Below are 19,281 nucleotides of genomic sequence, written 5' to 3'. Positions count from 1 at the left end.
ACTGTCTATGACCGTTTTACAGTTTTTTACATTGGACTTAATATACTTAAAGGGCCAGAAAAATAAATTTCTAATCTTGAAATCTTTTTTTTTTTTAGTTAAATACAAATGTATAAATAATACATGTGTATATAACATGCATTTTGGACAATATTGATCTACCCTACTATTCAAAGATTTTATTCATCAAGGAATTAAACTGATCAAAAATAATTCTGAAAATTTACTTCTGAAGGATCATGTGACACTGAGGACTGGAGTGATTATGCTGAAAATTCAGCTTTGCTGTCACATGAGTATAAATGTATTTTAAAATATAAAATTGTTCTTTTTGATCAAATGAATTCAGCCTTGGTCAAGACAAGAGGCATACAAACATAAAAAAAAGTAAAATGTAGATCACAAATATATAGTAGCAGTCAAAAGAAACATAACTATTGTTGATAACTAAGTCTCTTATGCTCAACAAGCCTGCATTTATTTGATCAAAAATACAGAAATATGATTACAATTTAAAATAATTGTTTTCTATTTGAATATACTTTTAACTATAATTAATAATAAATACATATATAGCATGCATTTTGGACAATATAAATGGATTCCATATATATATATAAAACCCTTTTCAAGGGTTCAATAATAAGAACCCTTTAGGGCCAATACTTGGCCAATAGAACCTTTTACCAAAAAAAATGGTTCTATATAGAACCATTTTGGAGTTCCATATGAAGCAGGGGATGGAACCATTGCTGGTTCTAAATAGAACCATTTATTCTAAGAGTGTATTTATGAATGCATGTGAATGATCACAAAATTCAAGATATGGGGGTTAGAAAATGTATATATTTATATTATTTTATGAAGTTAATCAATATCACACGAAGAGTGCCATTTCAGCATGATTAAAATGGTGATATTAAGTTACTACAACTTTTTAATAAACAATAATTTAATTACAACTACAAAATGTTGCAGAATAATGTAATATATGAATGAATAGCCTATAAAAGAACCTTTGAGCCAAAAGGTTTCTTTCTTGTCATTATAGAATCTTTTTTTTTTAGCATAAAAGGTTCTTTGGAGTTGAGTAAAGAACCCATGCTTCATAAATAGAACCCCAATGAACCCTTTTTTCTAAGAGTGTGTTATGCAAAGCTGAATTTTCGGCATTATTACTTCAGTCTTCAGTGTCGCATGTTGCTTCAGAAATCATTCTAATAAGCTGATATATCATCAATGTTGGAAACTGTTGGTGCTTAATATTTTTGGGGAACCTGTGATACTTTTATCAGGATTCATTGATGAATAAAAAGTTAAAAAGACATTCTTTTTTTTTTTTCAAAATAACAATATATATTTTTTTTATCACTTTATCAAATTAATACTTTATGGCTGAATAAAAGTATTAATTTCTTTCAAAAAAAATGTTTTACTGACTTTTGAATGAAGAAAGAAAGAATAAGAAAATATAAGTAACTAAAACTAGAAAAACACATTATGCTGGGTGGAAAAAAAGAGCCATTAAAAACAGCATAAAAACTCATGGACAAAAAAAAATATATATAGGCATGTGGGTAAATTGAATAACTCACTATAAATATAACTGGATAATCTAATACAAAAACGTCATAGTCTGCATCAAAGCCACAGGACTTTGTCCAGCTCTTTTACGCGTTGCCTGCCAGTAGGTAGCGTTTACCAGAATAATCAGTGCGTGCTGAGTGTTTCTTTTGGCATTGTTAGCTCTCGTTTACTCAGCTGGGGTTATTCTCTTATGTAACGTTCATGCAAATTCCAGCATGCAGTGGATTTAAAGTAATTAGTATTTTTACATGGGCTTTACTCCAGGCTTTTCACAGCAAAACAAAACAGACTTTTGTTTCGAAGTGATTTAAATAAAAGATTAAAGATTAAAATAAATGTGCCCACTTATCATTATTTGTTTACAACAATGCAAACAGACACACACACACACACACACACATACAAAGTTAAAGAGCTACTGAATATCCATATCTTAGCTCAGTCAATCAAAAACTTTGATAAGACTTTGAAGAAACCCAAACTAGTATTGCAATGTGCATTAGCTGTGGAGAGTTGTGATTAAAATGCTAGCAACATTGACATGTTTTATGGAAAGAATGGGCAAGCTTCCTGGACTCAACGGGTAGCCTGGGTATTGGAACTTGAAATAATTGTGGAGATAAAACGCCTGGACAAAAGTCTTGACCCTTATCAGCTGACTTAAAGTGTATTCAGCGTTCAGCCTGCCGTGTGCTGTCTGATTTCATTACATTGAAAGAATATGAATGCAACTATTCATGCCTGCCACATGCACAAGTCAGACCAAATAAATCACCAAGCATTATCAGAGTAAATCAGAGCCTCAGAGTAAAACATAAAAATAAAAATCATCAGATAAAGATTAAAATAAGAAACTGTGAGAAACATTCACAAGTTAGATGTAAAGTCAAAATGTGTATAAAAACATGAAAATTGTAAGAAATAAAATAAAAAAAACTATTTAAATAAAACCTTTTCTAATTTTGCAGCCAAACTGAAGAATTACCAGTATTGTATAATCATATTTACACATCATATTAGTCATATCAAAAAGAAGACCACCTCCATTTCACATAAACTAGGCTTATACTACAACAAATCCTAAAATGCACAACAATGTCGATATGTTCAGGACAATCCCCTTTTAAACCCCTTTCCCCCAAAGGTGATGGCCACACTAAAGTGAACAATGTTGTCATATAAGGCCTGTCTATCAACCAAATCATAACAATTCATCAAAAGAAGAGATTTACCTTAATTTCACATCATGTCAGCTTAGATCTTCATCACCACTGTTGTCCACATGTTCAAACCCAAAGTCTTCACCCTATTCAGGAGTCGGGTGTGAGGTTTGTAAGCAACCAAGCAAGGGCTTGAAAATGATCAACTCTGCAGAATTTCAGAAACGAAAAAGGTTCCAATATTAAAATGACTACCGCAAATCAATTAATCAAAACATTCAAAGTGCAAGATGGAAGCTACTCCATTCCCATACTCATAATTTTCCCAAAGGGGAGATATATCAAAATAAAAGTCTTTACAGCAGATAAAAGTCAAATTAAAGGCTACCATCGTCTCATAATTGTCTTACCTGGATTCAGGGAAAAGCTTTGACACGGTCAGCTTCTGCATCTGCTCTGTTAGTCTGTTAGCTCTAGTTTTCCATGGATGTAAGGAGATGGTGAAGAAGATTGCATGAAGAAAAGTAGTAAGGGATATTGTAAAAGACATAATCTGACACCAGTTCTGCGGTGTTCCTCAGAAACATGCTACCGGTCAGTGTGCTTTTAATTCCTGTGCAGGGCTGAATCTGATCTCTCTGTCTTGGCCTTTAGTGTTTGGGGGAGAGTGGAGAGTGTATCAGTGATCAATAGAGCACAAAATGACACACTAAAACCTGACACAGGAAACCTGGTTTGTGAGTAATTTGTGAGTTAGTGTAGTGATCCAGCACTTATTTAGCTTTGTTAAAGTTATGTTCATTTGATTCTATTTATATGTCTAGAATATGATCTATACATCTTTTATTGATCTCCTTTATTTGTTTAGCCTACCTACACACTACCATTCAGTAATAATGGTCCGAAGTATAAAATCATTGGTAACTCGTAAGCCAATCACATAACGCAATCACCTCTCTCTCTAACTTAAAGGGATAGTTCACCCAAAAATAAAAATTAAATCATTAACTACTCACCCCCATGCTGTACCAGTAAGACCTTCGTTCATCTTCGGAACACAAATGAAGATATTTTTGATTAAATTTGAGAGGTGGATCACTGCTACAAAAGGATTTAAACTCGACGGCCCAGAAAGTCATTGAAGAAAATGTTTAAATATTCCATGTGACTAGTGGCTCAACTATAAGTTTTTCAAGCGACAAGGATACTTTTTGTGTGGAAATAACTAGTGCAGCCAACTAACTAGAAATTTTGTGAGAAATGAATTTCAAACTCTGGTGGCAACTAGCCTTGTAGACAGAGGGGTGATTTCGCTGATGTTTGCGCTGTTCTGGATTAGTTGTAATGTGGTGCATTGTGGGAGTTGTTGTCTTACATACAAAAGTCTTTTCTCAGTCAAGAGAGCACCAAATTCAAAATTTCTTTTACATTTCGACTACATATATGACCCACTTTAAATAAAGATTAATGTTGAAATGGGTAAAATACTCCTTTAATCATAACTCCTGACTCCTGACATAACTCCTGATTGTCTAACAAAATGGCGGATTTGGCAGATTATAATTGGTCAGATCGATTGTCAAACAAACTACCTGCAAGGGGTGTATTGAACTAGAATATAACTACCCGGTCCTGTCTTACTCTAAGCCTTGTCTGTGAAACCTGGCCATGGTATTTTTATGATTTAGTACAGTTTAGTACAGTACAAAAAAAAATCACATAGCATTCAGCACCTTTATACTTTACAGACTTCACAGATGAAATATTGCAATAATTCAAAATGCTACTTCAAAATCACCGTACAGTACACCAAAATGTGATTTTTTTGCAGGCTACAGTGAAAGAGCATTTCATGTTCAGTCAGCCAACTTTACAATATTGATTGTAAAACCTAAATTTCAAGTTAAATTGAATGTCAGACCTGTGCTGTGATGTGTTTTTTATTTAAATTCTCATTCTTTCTTTCAAGGCTTGCCAGGCACATTCTACAATTTTAGCCAAGTAACAGTGAAAGAGTTAGATTGATGTTTCTGCCTTAACAGATGTTAAAATCCCAGAGGACAAAAGAATGACTGACAGCATTCAATTCAATTTTCTGCTCTATTGTATTCGCTTCAGGGTTATTTCTTCAGCAAGGCCTATGAAAGAAATTTGATATTGTGATTAAATAATCAGCACAGGAAATAGCATGTTACGGCAGTAAAACGTTTGAATGAAATTATCTCTGTCGTGCACTGTGAGGTTCATTGTGGTTTCCACAGCGCAGCTCTGAAAAATCGCCCAAATTCTGTCAAACTTCTGCTCACTTATGCAACCTAACATTCCTATAGTTCAATCTGGGACATACATTATGCACAGCATAGATTTAAAGCTTGTTAAAAGTTGATAGCCCATTATGTTTTTAGTGCCTAACATGCTTGCTGAGTTCCACCAAACTATGGTCTATCTGGTTCAGTCAACGGATAGGTCAGTCAACTATATAGGTGAATTATTTTTATTTTTTTTATTTTTTAAGCATTATTAATAAATTGGCAGTGTTGATTTAAAGGGATACTCCACTTTTTTTTTTTTTTGAAAAAAGGCTCATTTTACCACTCCCCCAAAGTTAAAAAGTTGTGTTTTACCGTTTTCGAATCCATTCAGCCGATTTTCTGATATTTAGAAGAATATCAGTAAACAGACAGTTTCTGGTCTCATTGACTTTCATAGTAGGAAAAAAAATATACTATGGAAGCAGTGGCGGCTGCTGGTCTTTCAAAGAGGGGAAGCTCTTCTTTTTTCTTCTTTTTTTTTAAACTCGACTGTCAGGTGTGGGGATGGTGAAAAGAGCGAGGACTCGATGGGCTTTATTTTATTGATAAAAACAAAAAAAAAAAAAACAAGGGGAATAAATTGGGAGCAAAAAAGGCAGGTAACGAGGGAGGACAGGTGGGGCAAAATAACTAATAATCAGGAAACAAGATGGGAGTCACAATGACAGGAAAGCACATATGGCACAACAAACACATGACAAGCACAAGCCATGTGCTCATACCAAACATGACAAAAACACATGACCAATAAAACAAATTAAAAAGCAATTGTGCTCACACAAAATGAGACCTGAAGAACGATGAGAACACTCATAAGACACGTGTTCACACAGAACATGACAACATGAAAGCAACACAGCTAGTTTAAAACTGTGTAACTGTGTGCTACACAGCACAAGACAAAACATGACATGAAAGCACGCGGCCGATGTAAACACAAACCATGTGCTACACAATACACAACACACTGAACAGAGCGAACACGACAAGACAGAACGCTAACGTTACGCATGAGTACGACCATAAGGTCATCCTGTGCACTCACAACCGAAAACAAACACGCGGAGAATGCATGTCCGAATCCCAACACAAAAGTGAAACCAAACTAGACAGATGTGCCGTGATTCAAACACCACGCCCGCACATGTAACAAGACACCTGACATCGACGGAAGAAATGTGGGAATTAGGTTGAACTGTGAAATATCTGATGAAAATTGCAAATACTAAGAAATATGTTACAGTAGTTCGTCTTTCGAGTAAAATACACACAAAATTCGCGACGAGACTGAGCACGAAGTCTTTAAACTAGCTTCCGCGTCAGCGATTTTTTTATTGGGTGAAATCACTGTCAATCAAAAGGAGATGCAATCCTCCAATCATCACGTGGACGCCCGGACGCCAGGCCAGCCCACTTCCCTATTAACCCCAGAGACGCCCGGCGTCCGTGGGCGGGACATAATCGCAGCATTTATCCAATGACCGTCTACTTTAACAGCACTGAAAAAAACTGTTCAAAGCAGCCCCATTGAAGTCAATGGACGCCGAGCTTCAACGGGGAAATGCCATAGGAAAACGCATGCACTGTGACGCACTACAGGAGGCGCTGCATGAGAAGGAGATCAAGTCAGCCGACCTGCTATTTGTTGCTTATTCTGAACGAACTCGTCTTCGAGATTACCGTGTTCTAACGCATTTTTACTCATTAAAATATTAACACAATAGTACACATTTGATCATTATTTGTTTGACATTAGGGGAAGCTGGGCTTCCCTTGCAGTCTTAAAGAAATCTCCACTGTATGGAAGTTAATGAGACCAGAAACTGTCTAGTTACTGATATTCTTTTAAATATCCAAAAATCGGCTGAATGGATTCGAAAACGGTAAAACCCAACTGTTCAACTCTGGGGGAGTGGTCAGTGGGCAATTTTGAGTCTATCAACAGAAATGCAATATGACATCCATAACTATGTTTTCAGTGGTGTATAAAGAACTTATTTAATAAACCGCAACATTTTAATTAACTTAGAATGAGACATTTATATCTACATAACCGCAGGCACCCCTCTCTATGCTTCTATGAAGGTCGAACATATTGTGACACAACGCATTCTCATCCTAGGGTGTCATCTAACTGACACTTTTGACCATGCGTCTAAATTCGACACACATGGCAACCTCTTGCATCAGTTAGATGACGCTCATCCTAGGGCTTCATCTATCTGATGCATTTGACCATACGTCTAAATCCGACGCACATGGCAACCTTTAGCGGCAGTTAGATGACGCGGGTAGGTTTAGGTCTGGGGTAGGGTTAGGGTTAGACCACTAGGAGGCGCGTCTCATATTGACGCTAAAGGTTGCCATGTACATCAGATGTTGACGCATGGTAAAAAGCGTCAGTTAGATGACGCCTTGGGATGAGAGCGGGCTGTGTGACGTCATGTTTGTACCATAGCCGACAGCGAACAAACATCGCTACAGAACGCGTTTCGTCACTACCTTGAAAGTGAAGCCGCAGAAAGCTAGAAACTAGACATAAACATAGTAAGTAGTGACTTTTCCCTTGTCAGTGGTGTAAAATATAACTTTCATGTAACTTAGTTCTTCTCCCTCGCTGTGTTACAGCTTTGCTATGTGAGGATTAATGTGCTGGTTACGTTTGTGAGACAATCAGCTGATTAGTACTCTTGTCATTGTCCATAAAACAGTAACGTTACAGGATTCACCAACCCGCCAATCGCGGACGACAAGTCGATCCTGGAAGCATTTTAAGTCGATTGCAAATAGTCTTCAAAATTTAAAAAAAAAAAGCTTATTATGTGTAGTAAATGGTGTCTAGGGGATGTGGAGGCGCACGCTGTTACAATCATGTAATTTTTGCCGTGTGCTCGAGACAATCAGCTGATTACTATTATTATATTATATATTAAGACCCTTGATCCTCACCTGACTATGGCTTTGTAAACTTTATCGATGATGTGGTTTATAACAGATGTGACAATATTACACACTCTTGTCTTACTCTTGCTATTCTCAGCTGTCTCAGACAATGATATTTTTGTCTCGTTTTAGCCAAAGAGAGGGGTGAGCGGTGGGCCGAGCCTTTAGTGCAAACTCACAACCGAACCACTAGATGTCACCTAAAAAATTACACATTGCACCTTTAAATGGAATGAAACTTAGATAATTATGCAGCTTAAGCATGCTAACAGTAACTATAAAGTCTCAGCCGGTAAATCTACTCTGACAACTTGAGTCTCTATTGACGATTATTAAAAGACGATTATTGTCGGACGTGGCCGTTTGATGTCTGATGCTTTTTAGGTTATATCTAGTTAATGTCATTGCAAATGACATTGTTTCTCTGTGTTGAGTGATCCATGAAAAGGTTGTGGTGCCCTGCCACAACCTTTCACCCACAAACCCTGGGAGCACAGGGTCAAAGGTCAGACCAGTGGTTTGCGAATGGAGTTAATTGTCAGGCTATTTTAAATATCGTTTAGGTGGGCAAATTCGTTAAACAAGCGAAAAACAAATCAGTCACAAACATATTTTGATAGCATTAGATACCGCATCATTCACGAACTTCAAACATCATAGATAATTATTACCAAACATACTTCGAAATTGAGTATTCTTTGATCTTCCAAAACATCTGCATAGCGATGCTCAGCAACGGCAGGTTTAAGCCAAAAGTCACCCTTCTTCATCTTTGATGTCAGTGACATCAGTGGCCTTTTCAGAGCCCATACTGACCCTGAATCAACAAACATTTGCCCATAGCACATTATCAAGAATGAATGCAGATCAGTCCATGAAGTAGTTGTAACTCAATCCCCAGCCATCCGACCCTTGACCTCCTTCAGTCCAATACAGGGAGATTATTTGTTCTTTACTGACTCGTTTATGTGTGACATTATTTTAGTGTAATTTTTCATCCCCTAATGGAGTATTTTGAACTTTATCAGGGTAGACTAGAAGGAATTCTCCATATTGTTTGAATCTTAAACCAACTGCGGCCTGTAATTTTAGAAATGGTGGTGCATGAAAAATCAAGATGCTGCCTAAACACAGACATACAAATGTTTCCTGTGAATGAAGCCATCACTCCACAGGTGTGTGTGTGTGTGTGTTTAGCATGTTGTGGCAGCGCTCAGGTGGAGAGATCCTGTGCATAAATCAGGTGTGAGCCACACAGGTACTCATTACACTCTCAGAGGTAACAACTGTTTCTCTCTCCGTCATACATTCCTCCTGCCCTTCTTCCCTCGGGACACTATCAATATTCTTCCCTTGTCACTGGCTTAAAGGAAGCTCCTCTCTCTCTCGTTTTCTGTCTGTCAGCGCTGCGGTACACATCTGCAGCAGCGTAATTGCCCTGTAATGTTCTGCCAAACATACCTTGTACCTCCTTGATATCTCAATCCTGTACTTTTTTTTCCATGACATTTGTTTTGATAAGTCAATCCTGTCAGCTCCTTCGTTCAAACACACAGCATGCCTGTGTGTGTTTTTTAGCTTTTCTTTAGATAAATGATTCAAATCAGTCAAAGAATGTAGCCTTTGACAAAAATGTGATATTCTTTTTTTTTTTTTTTGCTTTTTGTCAACATTATTAACACTTACCAACATCAAGTGTGGATAAAAAAGAATAAAACAGGTTTTTTTGATGTTTTTTGTTTGAGGCTCTGTTCTTTCTTTTTGTATATTTTTGCATGTTTGTTCGGATATTCATACAACTAAATATTCTTGGGGCAGTGCAATTATCAAAACTACTGGCAGGGAAAGAGTTAAAATAGTAAAAACTTATTTCAAATGTTAAAATATTTCACAATATTACTGTTTTTACTATATTTTGTTTGTAACCTTGGAGAGCATAATAGACAAACCACCTGTACTGTATTTATACATGTATTTCCTAGAATACCATTACCTTAATTTCTATTAATTTTAACTTCTGTTGCAAAATAGCCAATTCAGTTTAATTGATTTGTGTGTCATGTCCATCTGAACATTACCTGCATACATTAAAGGGGGGGTTGATTGCGATTTCACTTTTTTCATTTTAAATAGTATGTAATGTTGCTGTTGGTGCATGAATACTGCAAAGTTCAGTGCAAGCAGAGATATCGTCTTTTAAAAATCAGGAAGTTTAATGCCTACAAAAATGACTCGAATGGGGCTACAACAGGTTTTAGACGTCACTAACCCATTCATTTGCATCAACCCTCCCTCCAGAATATGCAAAAAAAGTGCATGGCCATATTTCTGCGGCTCATAGAAAGTGTTATTTTCACCCAGCTGTCAGGTCTTCTGTGTTCGGGCTTCCCATGGACGTTGTAGTTCGTCAACAATGGATACAATTTATGTTTGATTATGTTCCTGAAAATTACAATCGTAATTTGCGCTGCTCATTTTACGAGAGAGCTTCCAGAATCTCCACGAATTCAATGCCGGATTCAACAAGAAACTGTTACTAAAACAGGAAGCAGTTTCAACTTTAAAACCAGAGGCAGCCGTTGTTAGGCCTCAAACTGTAAGTAGGCTAAGACTTAGTCATTTGAAATATTTGCATGTATAATTTCAGACGTAATGTTTTAGTTTTATCAAATGTCAGCGCTGGCTTTATAGCCACTAAGTTATGCTATTTTGTGTCTACGACAAACGCGTACATGTATTTTTCATGTATCATGACGTTATTTTTCGATTTTTGATCAAGAACATAAACCAGTGCCAACGCTCTTTGTGTAGTAGCCAGTTAGTTCGATGCTATTTTGTGTAAGACAAACGTGTATAAATTAAAAAAAAAAATATAGGCAAATTACCATTCAGAAACTTTTTGTAAGAGCCGTGTGTGGTGAGGTTCTGCTTGACTCTCTTCATCGCCACTTTCTGGGTCTGATTCTGGCTCCTGATACTGCAGTGTCTACACCATTATGTACATTTGACATGAACACATATGCAACTTCGCCCGTAAAGGCGACATTTCCGGACTATACAGTTTAGCCAATCACAACACACTGGCCAAAACTAACCAATCTGAGCCCATTGCCTGTTTCTGAGGGAGTGGTTTCATAGAATCAGGATGTAAACCGTTCGTTCAAATGGCAGAGGAGAAAGCGGCTTACAATAAAGGTGAAATTGACGAAAAATAAGACTTTTTAAAAAAAAAAAAAAAAGAAAAAAACACGAATACATGTCATATTGCACCCCATAAACACAACCATGCAAAGAAAAAAAGCAGTAACCCCTTTAAAATTAAATTAGGTGAGTATAATTGTGTGCAGTTCGGTACTAGACTTTTAATATTATTTTAAAAAGGCCTACATTTATTAAGAATCACAACTGTCCTTTATTTTTCACTGGGTTACTGCATTCTCTCTCGGATAGGTGCTCCGATTTGTTCTGACTATTAAATAAACAATGAAGCTTCAAAAACTCTCAAACGCATGGTCTGAAATATTCATCAGCTTTGTTAACAAAGAGCGAGCGGTAGAGCGAACAGTTTTATAAACTCAGCAACAGAGCCAAGAATAATAGATAAGAACCCAACACAATATTTCAGTGCTTATTTCTCCATTTCCAACAAGCAAAATGATAAATTAATCAGAATCACACATTCCACATGAAGATAGTATAATTATCTTTATCCCTTTTTTTTTTTTTTTGTTTCTCCAGTCTCCACAGGCTTTCGGAAAACCACAGGCTTGCCGTAAGGAATGCGAGAACCCTGTGTGCCGGATACATCGCGGGAGCAAATCACAGAAAAACACTGCACAACTGATGATACAACCACAAATTCCTCAAATACTCAGATCTCAGCTGGAGAAGAGGCAAATTTATACAGTTATGATAATGCTGCTTGAAATGGTATGTGGTTTCACGCCAGTTTTAGAGGACTGTAGAGGACATGGTCATCATGTGTCCTGTGTCCACTGGGAGCCTGGAAGACACATTAGTCAGTTTGAGTCATATCTGCAAACGTGCACTTTCTGGGATCAAGAGTGGACTGACCTACAACAGTGTCTGCATTATGGCCCATGCACAGCTATATTGTGACTAAATAGTTTTGTTGACATTAATTTTATGCAACTGTCACATGCAACAGAAGTTATGTGATCCGTGATAGTTTTTTTTCACGGCTTGACGACAGAACCGAAAGACAATATAATGCTGAATAAAGTCGTAGTATTTGTTATTTTGTGGCCAAAATGTATTTTAGATGCTCCAAAACATTCCAACTAACCCACTGGTGTCGCATGGACTACTGTGATGATGTCTTTATTTCCTTTCTGGACAAGGACAGTATATCGTACATACATTTTCAATGGAAGGACAGAAAACTTTCGGACTAAATCTAAAATATCTTAAACTGTGTTACGACAATGAACAGAGGTTTAACGTGCTTGGAACGTCATGATGGTGAGACATTAGAGACATCATTTTCATTTTTGGGTGAACTAGCCCTTTAACAAAGCTCTTCAGTGTAGCTGTGCATCATTAGTTTTGAATGATAACATGTAATGGGCAAATGTGTGGAATTAATGTTAATCATAAATATAATGAAAACCTGAGCACTTTATTCGACTATTCCTTTCCTTCCTTCTGGGCCTGACACCGTGTCCTAACTACACGCGACGCGACGCCGCGACACGCAATAAAAGGCATCTTTTCCATGTTAATCAGAGTTTTTGTCCTAACCAGGCGCGACGGCGACACGCGAAGTTTCTAATTTAGAAACGGTTCCTATTTCTGCGACGTCGTGGCTGACAGAATGAAGAAATTACACTGGTTATGAGTACACATTATTTATTTTTAGTTAAAAATAGGTCACTGTGCCACAAGCGATAACGGATAATTTACCTCAGATTTTGAAAGCATGTAATATAGCTTTCAAAATGAATGAAAAGTGCGGGCCAACAGTGTGCTTTCACAGAGAGACTCTGCTCAGGCTCACACGCTGTTCTGTGTGGCATCTCACAGTCACGTCGCGTCTAGTGTGGACAGACACACTTGCTGTCGCTGGAATTTTATCGCGTCGCGTGTAGTTAGGACACGGTGTGAGACGAGAGTTCAAGAGATTTCCACGACTCATGCGCGAGAATTGCGTTCTTATTCTACGACTTCTTGTTCAGTTCTCAGTCTCTCATCTCAGGCCTACAAGGAAGAAAAGGAATAGTCGAATAAAGTCGTCATTTTTGTTTTATGTCCATACAAAAAGTATTCTCGTCGCTTGATAAACTTATACTTGAGCCACTGTAGTCACATGGAATATTTAAACATTTCCTTCAATGACTTTCTGGGCCATCAAGTTTCGATCCCTTAGGCAGCCTATATAGCAGTGATCCACCTCTCAAATTTAATCAAAAATATCTTCATTTGTGTTCCAAAGATGAACGAAGGTCGTACGGGATTGGTACAGCATGGGGGTGAGTAATTAATTACTTATTTTTCATTTTCAAAGCACATCAAACTGGTTGTGTGTTAAAGTTCCAGCTTATTTGAGTGTTTACACTGTAATAGCTGAAATTAGCCAAGTAGTAAATAAGGGATGATTATAAAACATTTCAGATCACAGTCCAGCCCAAGCCCAACACATGGTAGCCGGGCAAAAACAGCTTTACTTTCATTAAGTCAGCAGCCAACACTGATAAAATATGCAAAATCAGAGCCAAGTTGCAAAACTGTGTCCCAATTCAATCCTGACATCTTCCAAAAGACTGAGGAAAATTCACATAAATGCTACCACAATGTCATATTGTCATGGAAATTCTGTTATTTTGTACATAGACTTTCAGTCTGTTATTTTCAGTCATACGAGTTCCTTTGTTTAGTTTCCCGCCACTTTTTAGTTACTATGGAGATTCACTGATCATCACAGTTGTTCATTCATTTGCTTTGTATTTAAGGTGCAGTCTTCATAGTGTTCATTTTTCCAGTCACATTATAACCACCAAGTTATAATTGAAATTTATAATATATTTTTCCAAACCAAAATGAAATAAAACGTAATTATAATTTCCAAACACATAAGTAGCAGCTCATTTAAACTGACTATTATTAGCAAAGACACTCATTAATACAGACAACACCCAGCTGAGCCTAATCTATCCGATTTGAATCTTTCTCAAATGCTCTTTCTATACGTCGCCGTCTCTTTCAGTCAATCCGCTCCACCTTTGACCTGTCACGGCACGAAGCAGAACATCTCTGTTAATAGATGCTCTTGTACGGTTAAAGAGCTCCAGCGATTACCACTACAGGAGGGCATTCTGGAGAGAAAAGATCACTTTCTGCTTGTCTTGGCCGTGGCAGGAGGTACGGAATAGAGAAAGCGGTATTACTCAAGACTTTAGCACTGATAAATGAGTTCACCCATCAGCCCAGAAACAGTCATTTCCCCTTTCTTGCACTCCCCATGTGGTTGTCACTGCCATCCCCGGGCCATGCCCCCGACTCAGACAGAAAGGCCTTCTTGTCGAACCCAGAGCAAAAAAAAAAAACAGACCCTGTGTTTGTTTTCTGGCACGATGCGGTTCATTTAGGACTTGTTTACTTGTAAAATGATCATTAAAAAGGTTTATAAAGGATTAAATTGTTAATTTCCTAAAGGAAGAAAATAAACAAAACAGAAATAAAGAAATGAGTGTGTGCGACTATGACCTACTGACCTTGACTTCCTTCACAGGACACCACATGCACTATTGAACAAATGAGAGGAGATGAGAAATCCTGATGGCAGAGGAGGTCTGACCTTGAAAACACACACACACACACACACACACACACACACACACACACACACACACACACACACACACACACACACACACACACACGTGCACGCTTCAGGCGGTGAGGTTATCTAAGGTCACGCTCTATTGTGTGTGTGAGGAGCTCATTCCCTTTCTAATCTGATGTGAGACAGGTTGACCTCAGAGAAAAGCAGTCCCGCGATGAATCTCATAACAACTGGCTGCGTGACTCTTGTTCAGATGTGAAGTCATGGGATATGAGATATAACTGCCTAGAGTGTGTATGTGCACATTTAAGTGTGATTACGAGGCTGTGATAGAGATATAGGGTCAGACTGTTTCATCTATATTACATCACAGATATTGAACTAGTGTTTAACCCCTTAAATGGTTTTTGTATCCGGAGGGATACAGACACTTGAAAGCATGGGGGAGGAACAGTGAGTGAGTAAGATCAATTTCTGTCACCAAAAAAAAAAAAAAATGAATTCTGTCATTTAATCGACACATACTCTTTTCATGTGCTTTTTCATACCAAATCAAAAGACTTGGATTATAGTGCATATTACTGGGTCTTATAGACCCTTTATGACTTTTTCTTTTTTGTCTTTTTGGAGCTTGACCATGGTCACCATAAACTGGCATTGTATGGAAATAGAAGCCTGGATATTCTGCAAAATGCTTTGTTTTCACATGAAGAAAAAAAAAATCACATAGTTTGACTATGAGTAACATGAAGAGAAGAAGATAGAAATATTTTTAACTATCTTTAAATAACAAATTGTCTTTTCTCCATTGCACAGTTAAGTAGAAATAAAAAAAAGAGTTTATTTCAACACCATGGTCATTTTAAATAACGTCATATGCCATAAACAAATGACCTACTATAAGACAAATTGCAAAAATACAAAAATAATGTATTTTACTCAGTGAAATTTAAATGCTTGGTTAAAACTGTAATCTCAAAAGAGAATTCTATGTAAATAATGCTAAAGCATGCACAATCTCATGTACAAATAATATAAATATTTACATACATTCAACATGAATGCATTTTTATTCTTGGTTAAAATTAAAGCGCAAAGAACTGGTGCCATGTTTTTAAAAACATTATTCCAGGCATTTATAGACTGAACAATCCTGTTGTAGAGCATTGTTTATAGGTTTATAGCTATATGATTTTAGTATACAATACATTGCCCCATTGATTCTGACTTGAGTGTTAAAGCAAGACACTAGAGGGAAAAACGTATCATAATTTTAACTAATAAATAACACTTTACTTCCCATGTTGATTAAGTACATGGAGACAATTGTTTTCCGAAAATGTTGTTTTTATATGGAAATGATGTATTGTCTAGTATTGTCTAATTAATTACGCAATAATTTTCACAATAATTAGGATAAAGCCAGGTTCAAAGTCCATTTACATATTAAAATTAAACGTTGTGCATAGGGGTTTTTAGACATCTCTTATCACTCCATAAATCAGAAAATACCGTTAACTGCCAAAAAAAAAAAAAATTGTAATAAAATATATAAATCAGGTGAATGCTAAACAAACCCCACTGTAAAAGCCTTCTGAATATAGATGGAGATAAAATTTGAAAGTTTTGTTCATGACTACTACTTACATTTACACTTACATTTACAAAGTTGAGATTTTTGGCTCACTGCATAAAAAAACCCCTTATTTTAAAAATGCATTGTTTTATATTTTCTTTCTATTAGTCTGAAAGAAGAATAGTTAGCCCAGCACATCAAAATTGACCAGTGCCTGAAAAAAAAAGTTGCCTGTAGTGTCTTGCCTTAAAGATCAGCCAAGATGACTGCTCACATAGGAATTTTGGTATTTCTAAACGGTAAAGAATCAGTGGGTCATATCTGAGGCATCAGTTACAATGAATGTTTAATGTTTAACGGTAAGATTGATGTTTCTGGGGGACTTTTTGCTTTGCATAAACAGACTGGTCAGGTGATAGTTCATTTATGTATTTGTATTTAGTTTTGAGATTGTTTGAGTTCATTTAATCCACATTCAGTGGCTTCCAGGGCACTGTGACCCTTCTAACCTCACACTCGAATCCACGCATCATTGGTACCCCTAGTGGTGGCGTCGGTTCCTGCTCTTGCGGAGCTCTTGGACATGCTTCCATTTGCCCTTCTGTTTTTGCTTCTTCTCTTTGTGCCAGACTGTTTCACAGTACTCGTCTAGAGAGTGTGCAGGGCCGCTCAACATGCGCAAATAGTCCTTATAGCGCTGGCGGGGTTCGGTCACGGAAGGGTTTTCTGATGAGTCCCGTATAGCAGGTTGGTGTCCGTTGAGCTGTCCGGGGTCCAGGACGTGCAGAGAGAGGTGGAGGAGGTTACGGGTGAAGCTGTGCTCCTGGGAGGTGCAGAAGTAGGAACCTGCATCGCTACGCTGGAGCCAACGAATCAGCAAACCTCTCTCGGTTATCAGCACGCGCTCGTCTGGTTTGATCTGCAACAAACACAATTATTAAGACTATTTCCTAAAAGTCAACCATATATCAATATACGTTCTTGAAAACACTCCAAATTAATCACAGCCAAACAGTGAATTTATGTGTCACTTGCTGGGTTTATTCACATAAATCATTCTGGCAAGGAACCCACGACAAGACTCCCTCAAGGTCAGAGATCAGTCTTTAACCTTTGCGCTCCAATTCCTGCTGACCTCACATTATACCATCTGATTGGTCATTAGAGTCGTATTAGACAAGCTGACCACATGGTAATGCTAACGAGAGAGAAAATCTGAAGAAAAAGAGGGGTAGCGAAGGTCTTGAGAAATGACACGGTCAGCTTTCATGTTTGCGTGATCTGTTGCACTGATCTATATGCTAGGTGTCCATCACCTCTGACATACAAAGTGCTCTGTATTATTCAGTGCATTTAAATAGGACTCAATTAACTGATTCAAAAAAAATAATACAAAAAAAAAATATATATATATATATTTATATATATATATATATATGAGTGGCTTCCTTCACGGCGACGGCTTCGTTGTCCATGTTGTAGGAGACAAAGGAGGAAGGCAATCTTTGTTCCCAGAGCAGTGCAGCTTTTAAATTCTCAACCATTTTTAGCTTCTTGTTGATTATGTCTTGATTTAGTTATTTTTAAATATATATTAGGTATTCATTAATATGTATTTTATGTACACTGTTTTTATTTAATGTAGTATGTTATAATGTATATTGTTTTCGTTACGATATGTGGCCTCACTAATTGCCCCATGGGGACAAATAAAGTTTTTTGAAATTGAAATTTGAAATTGAAATATATATTAGGGCTGTCAAACGATTAATCGCGATTAATCGCATCCAAAATAAAAGTTTGTGTTTACATAATATATGTGGATGCACTGTGTATATATATATATATATATATATATATATATATATACTGTATATATATATATATATATATATATACACAGACATGCTTGTATATATTTAAGAAATATTTTCATGTATATACTGTATATATATATATATATGTATATACAAAATAATTGTACACAGTGCACCCACATATATTATGTAAACACAAACTTTTATTTTGGATGCGATTAATCGTGATTAATTGTTTGACAGCCCTAATATATATATATATATATATTTATAAAACGGTTAGTTCCAATCCTTGATTCTGATTGGTCAAGAGCTGTGCTTTATTCACGATAAAACACGGCAATGACCGCTTCACCCAACGGTTCTAGTTATCACTGCGCCCTTAGCAACACCCTTAGCAACCACACATATCAACCCAATGTGCAGTGAAATGCTTCGGTGACTGGTGTAGTGAAAACGGTTGCAGCATATTTTAAACAAATCACCAAGACGGAACTCAACGCACTTATCCGTGACTTCTACGGAACTGTCACGCCGGTTTCACACTGCACGATCGCGGCACTGCTGCTCCTGCTCTGCTCCTGCTACGCGATGCCGCGCCGCCTCTGCGTGCGGTGTGAATGCTCTAATCTGTTAACATGGGCGCCGAAAAAAAATACGCGCTGCTGACGCTCTGCTAACGCGTGCGGTGTGAAACCGGCGTCAGAAGCTCCACAGGAGAAAAATATGGGATCACTATGTAGCGTTACGCGCGGGTCTGAACAGATTCCTGAATGATCCACCTTTGAGTTTGTCCTGGTGTCTGAAGAGACACAGCGAATTCACCGTCCTCATCCAATAATGTTTTCGGTGGAGTCGTAAAGACAACAAGAAGAGAGGGTCGTAATGAAACACACACCGATTTCTACTAAAGATTTCAGCACCATAAAACTGTCCGATGCGCTTAATCCCAACCTGTCACTATACCAGTCACCGGAGCATTTCACTGCCCATTGGGTTTGCTGCACGGTATTTTTTTCATTACGAGTCTTCTCGAATGTAGGCTATTACATTTTAGCACTTCAGCATGACAGTTCGTATTTGT

The 19,281-nt window shown here is 37.3% G+C and overlaps 2 protein-coding genes across 3 annotated transcripts in view; both read right to left on the bottom strand.

Annotated features, from left to right (window-relative positions):
* sema3ab (sema domain, immunoglobulin domain (Ig), short basic domain, secreted, (semaphorin) 3Ab) overlaps positions 1 to 3,044 on the bottom strand; it is a 113,844-nt gene extending 110,800 nt beyond the window's left edge. For both annotated transcript variants that reach the window (XM_089116327.1, XM_089116328.1), the window contains exon 1: positions 2,820 to 3,044. The gene's annotated coding sequence lies outside the window, so the exon portion shown is untranslated. The remainder of the gene's footprint in view (positions 1 to 2,819) is intronic.
* A 12,576-nt stretch (positions 3,045 to 15,620) lies between these two features.
* The window catches only part of sema3d (sema domain, immunoglobulin domain (Ig), short basic domain, secreted, (semaphorin) 3D), a 45,073-nt gene continuing 41,412 nt past the window's right edge, over positions 15,621 to 19,281 (bottom strand). Inside the window, exon 18 of the mRNA XM_089116326.1 lies at positions 15,621 to 17,299. Within this exon, the coding sequence (XP_088972452.1) occupies positions 16,922 to 17,299 (378 nt within the window). The 3' untranslated portion in view covers positions 15,621 to 16,921. The remainder of the gene's footprint in view (positions 17,300 to 19,281) is intronic.

This window comes from Pimephales promelas, chromosome 10 (genome assembly GCF_988280905.1).
Source record: "Pimephales promelas chromosome 10, fPimPro1.hap1.1, whole genome shotgun sequence".
In the NCBI taxonomy this organism is placed as follows: domain Eukaryota; kingdom Metazoa; phylum Chordata; class Actinopteri; order Cypriniformes; family Leuciscidae; genus Pimephales; species Pimephales promelas.
The sequence above is the reverse complement of the archived record's forward strand: the minus strand, read 5'-3'. Positions and strand labels throughout refer to the sequence as shown.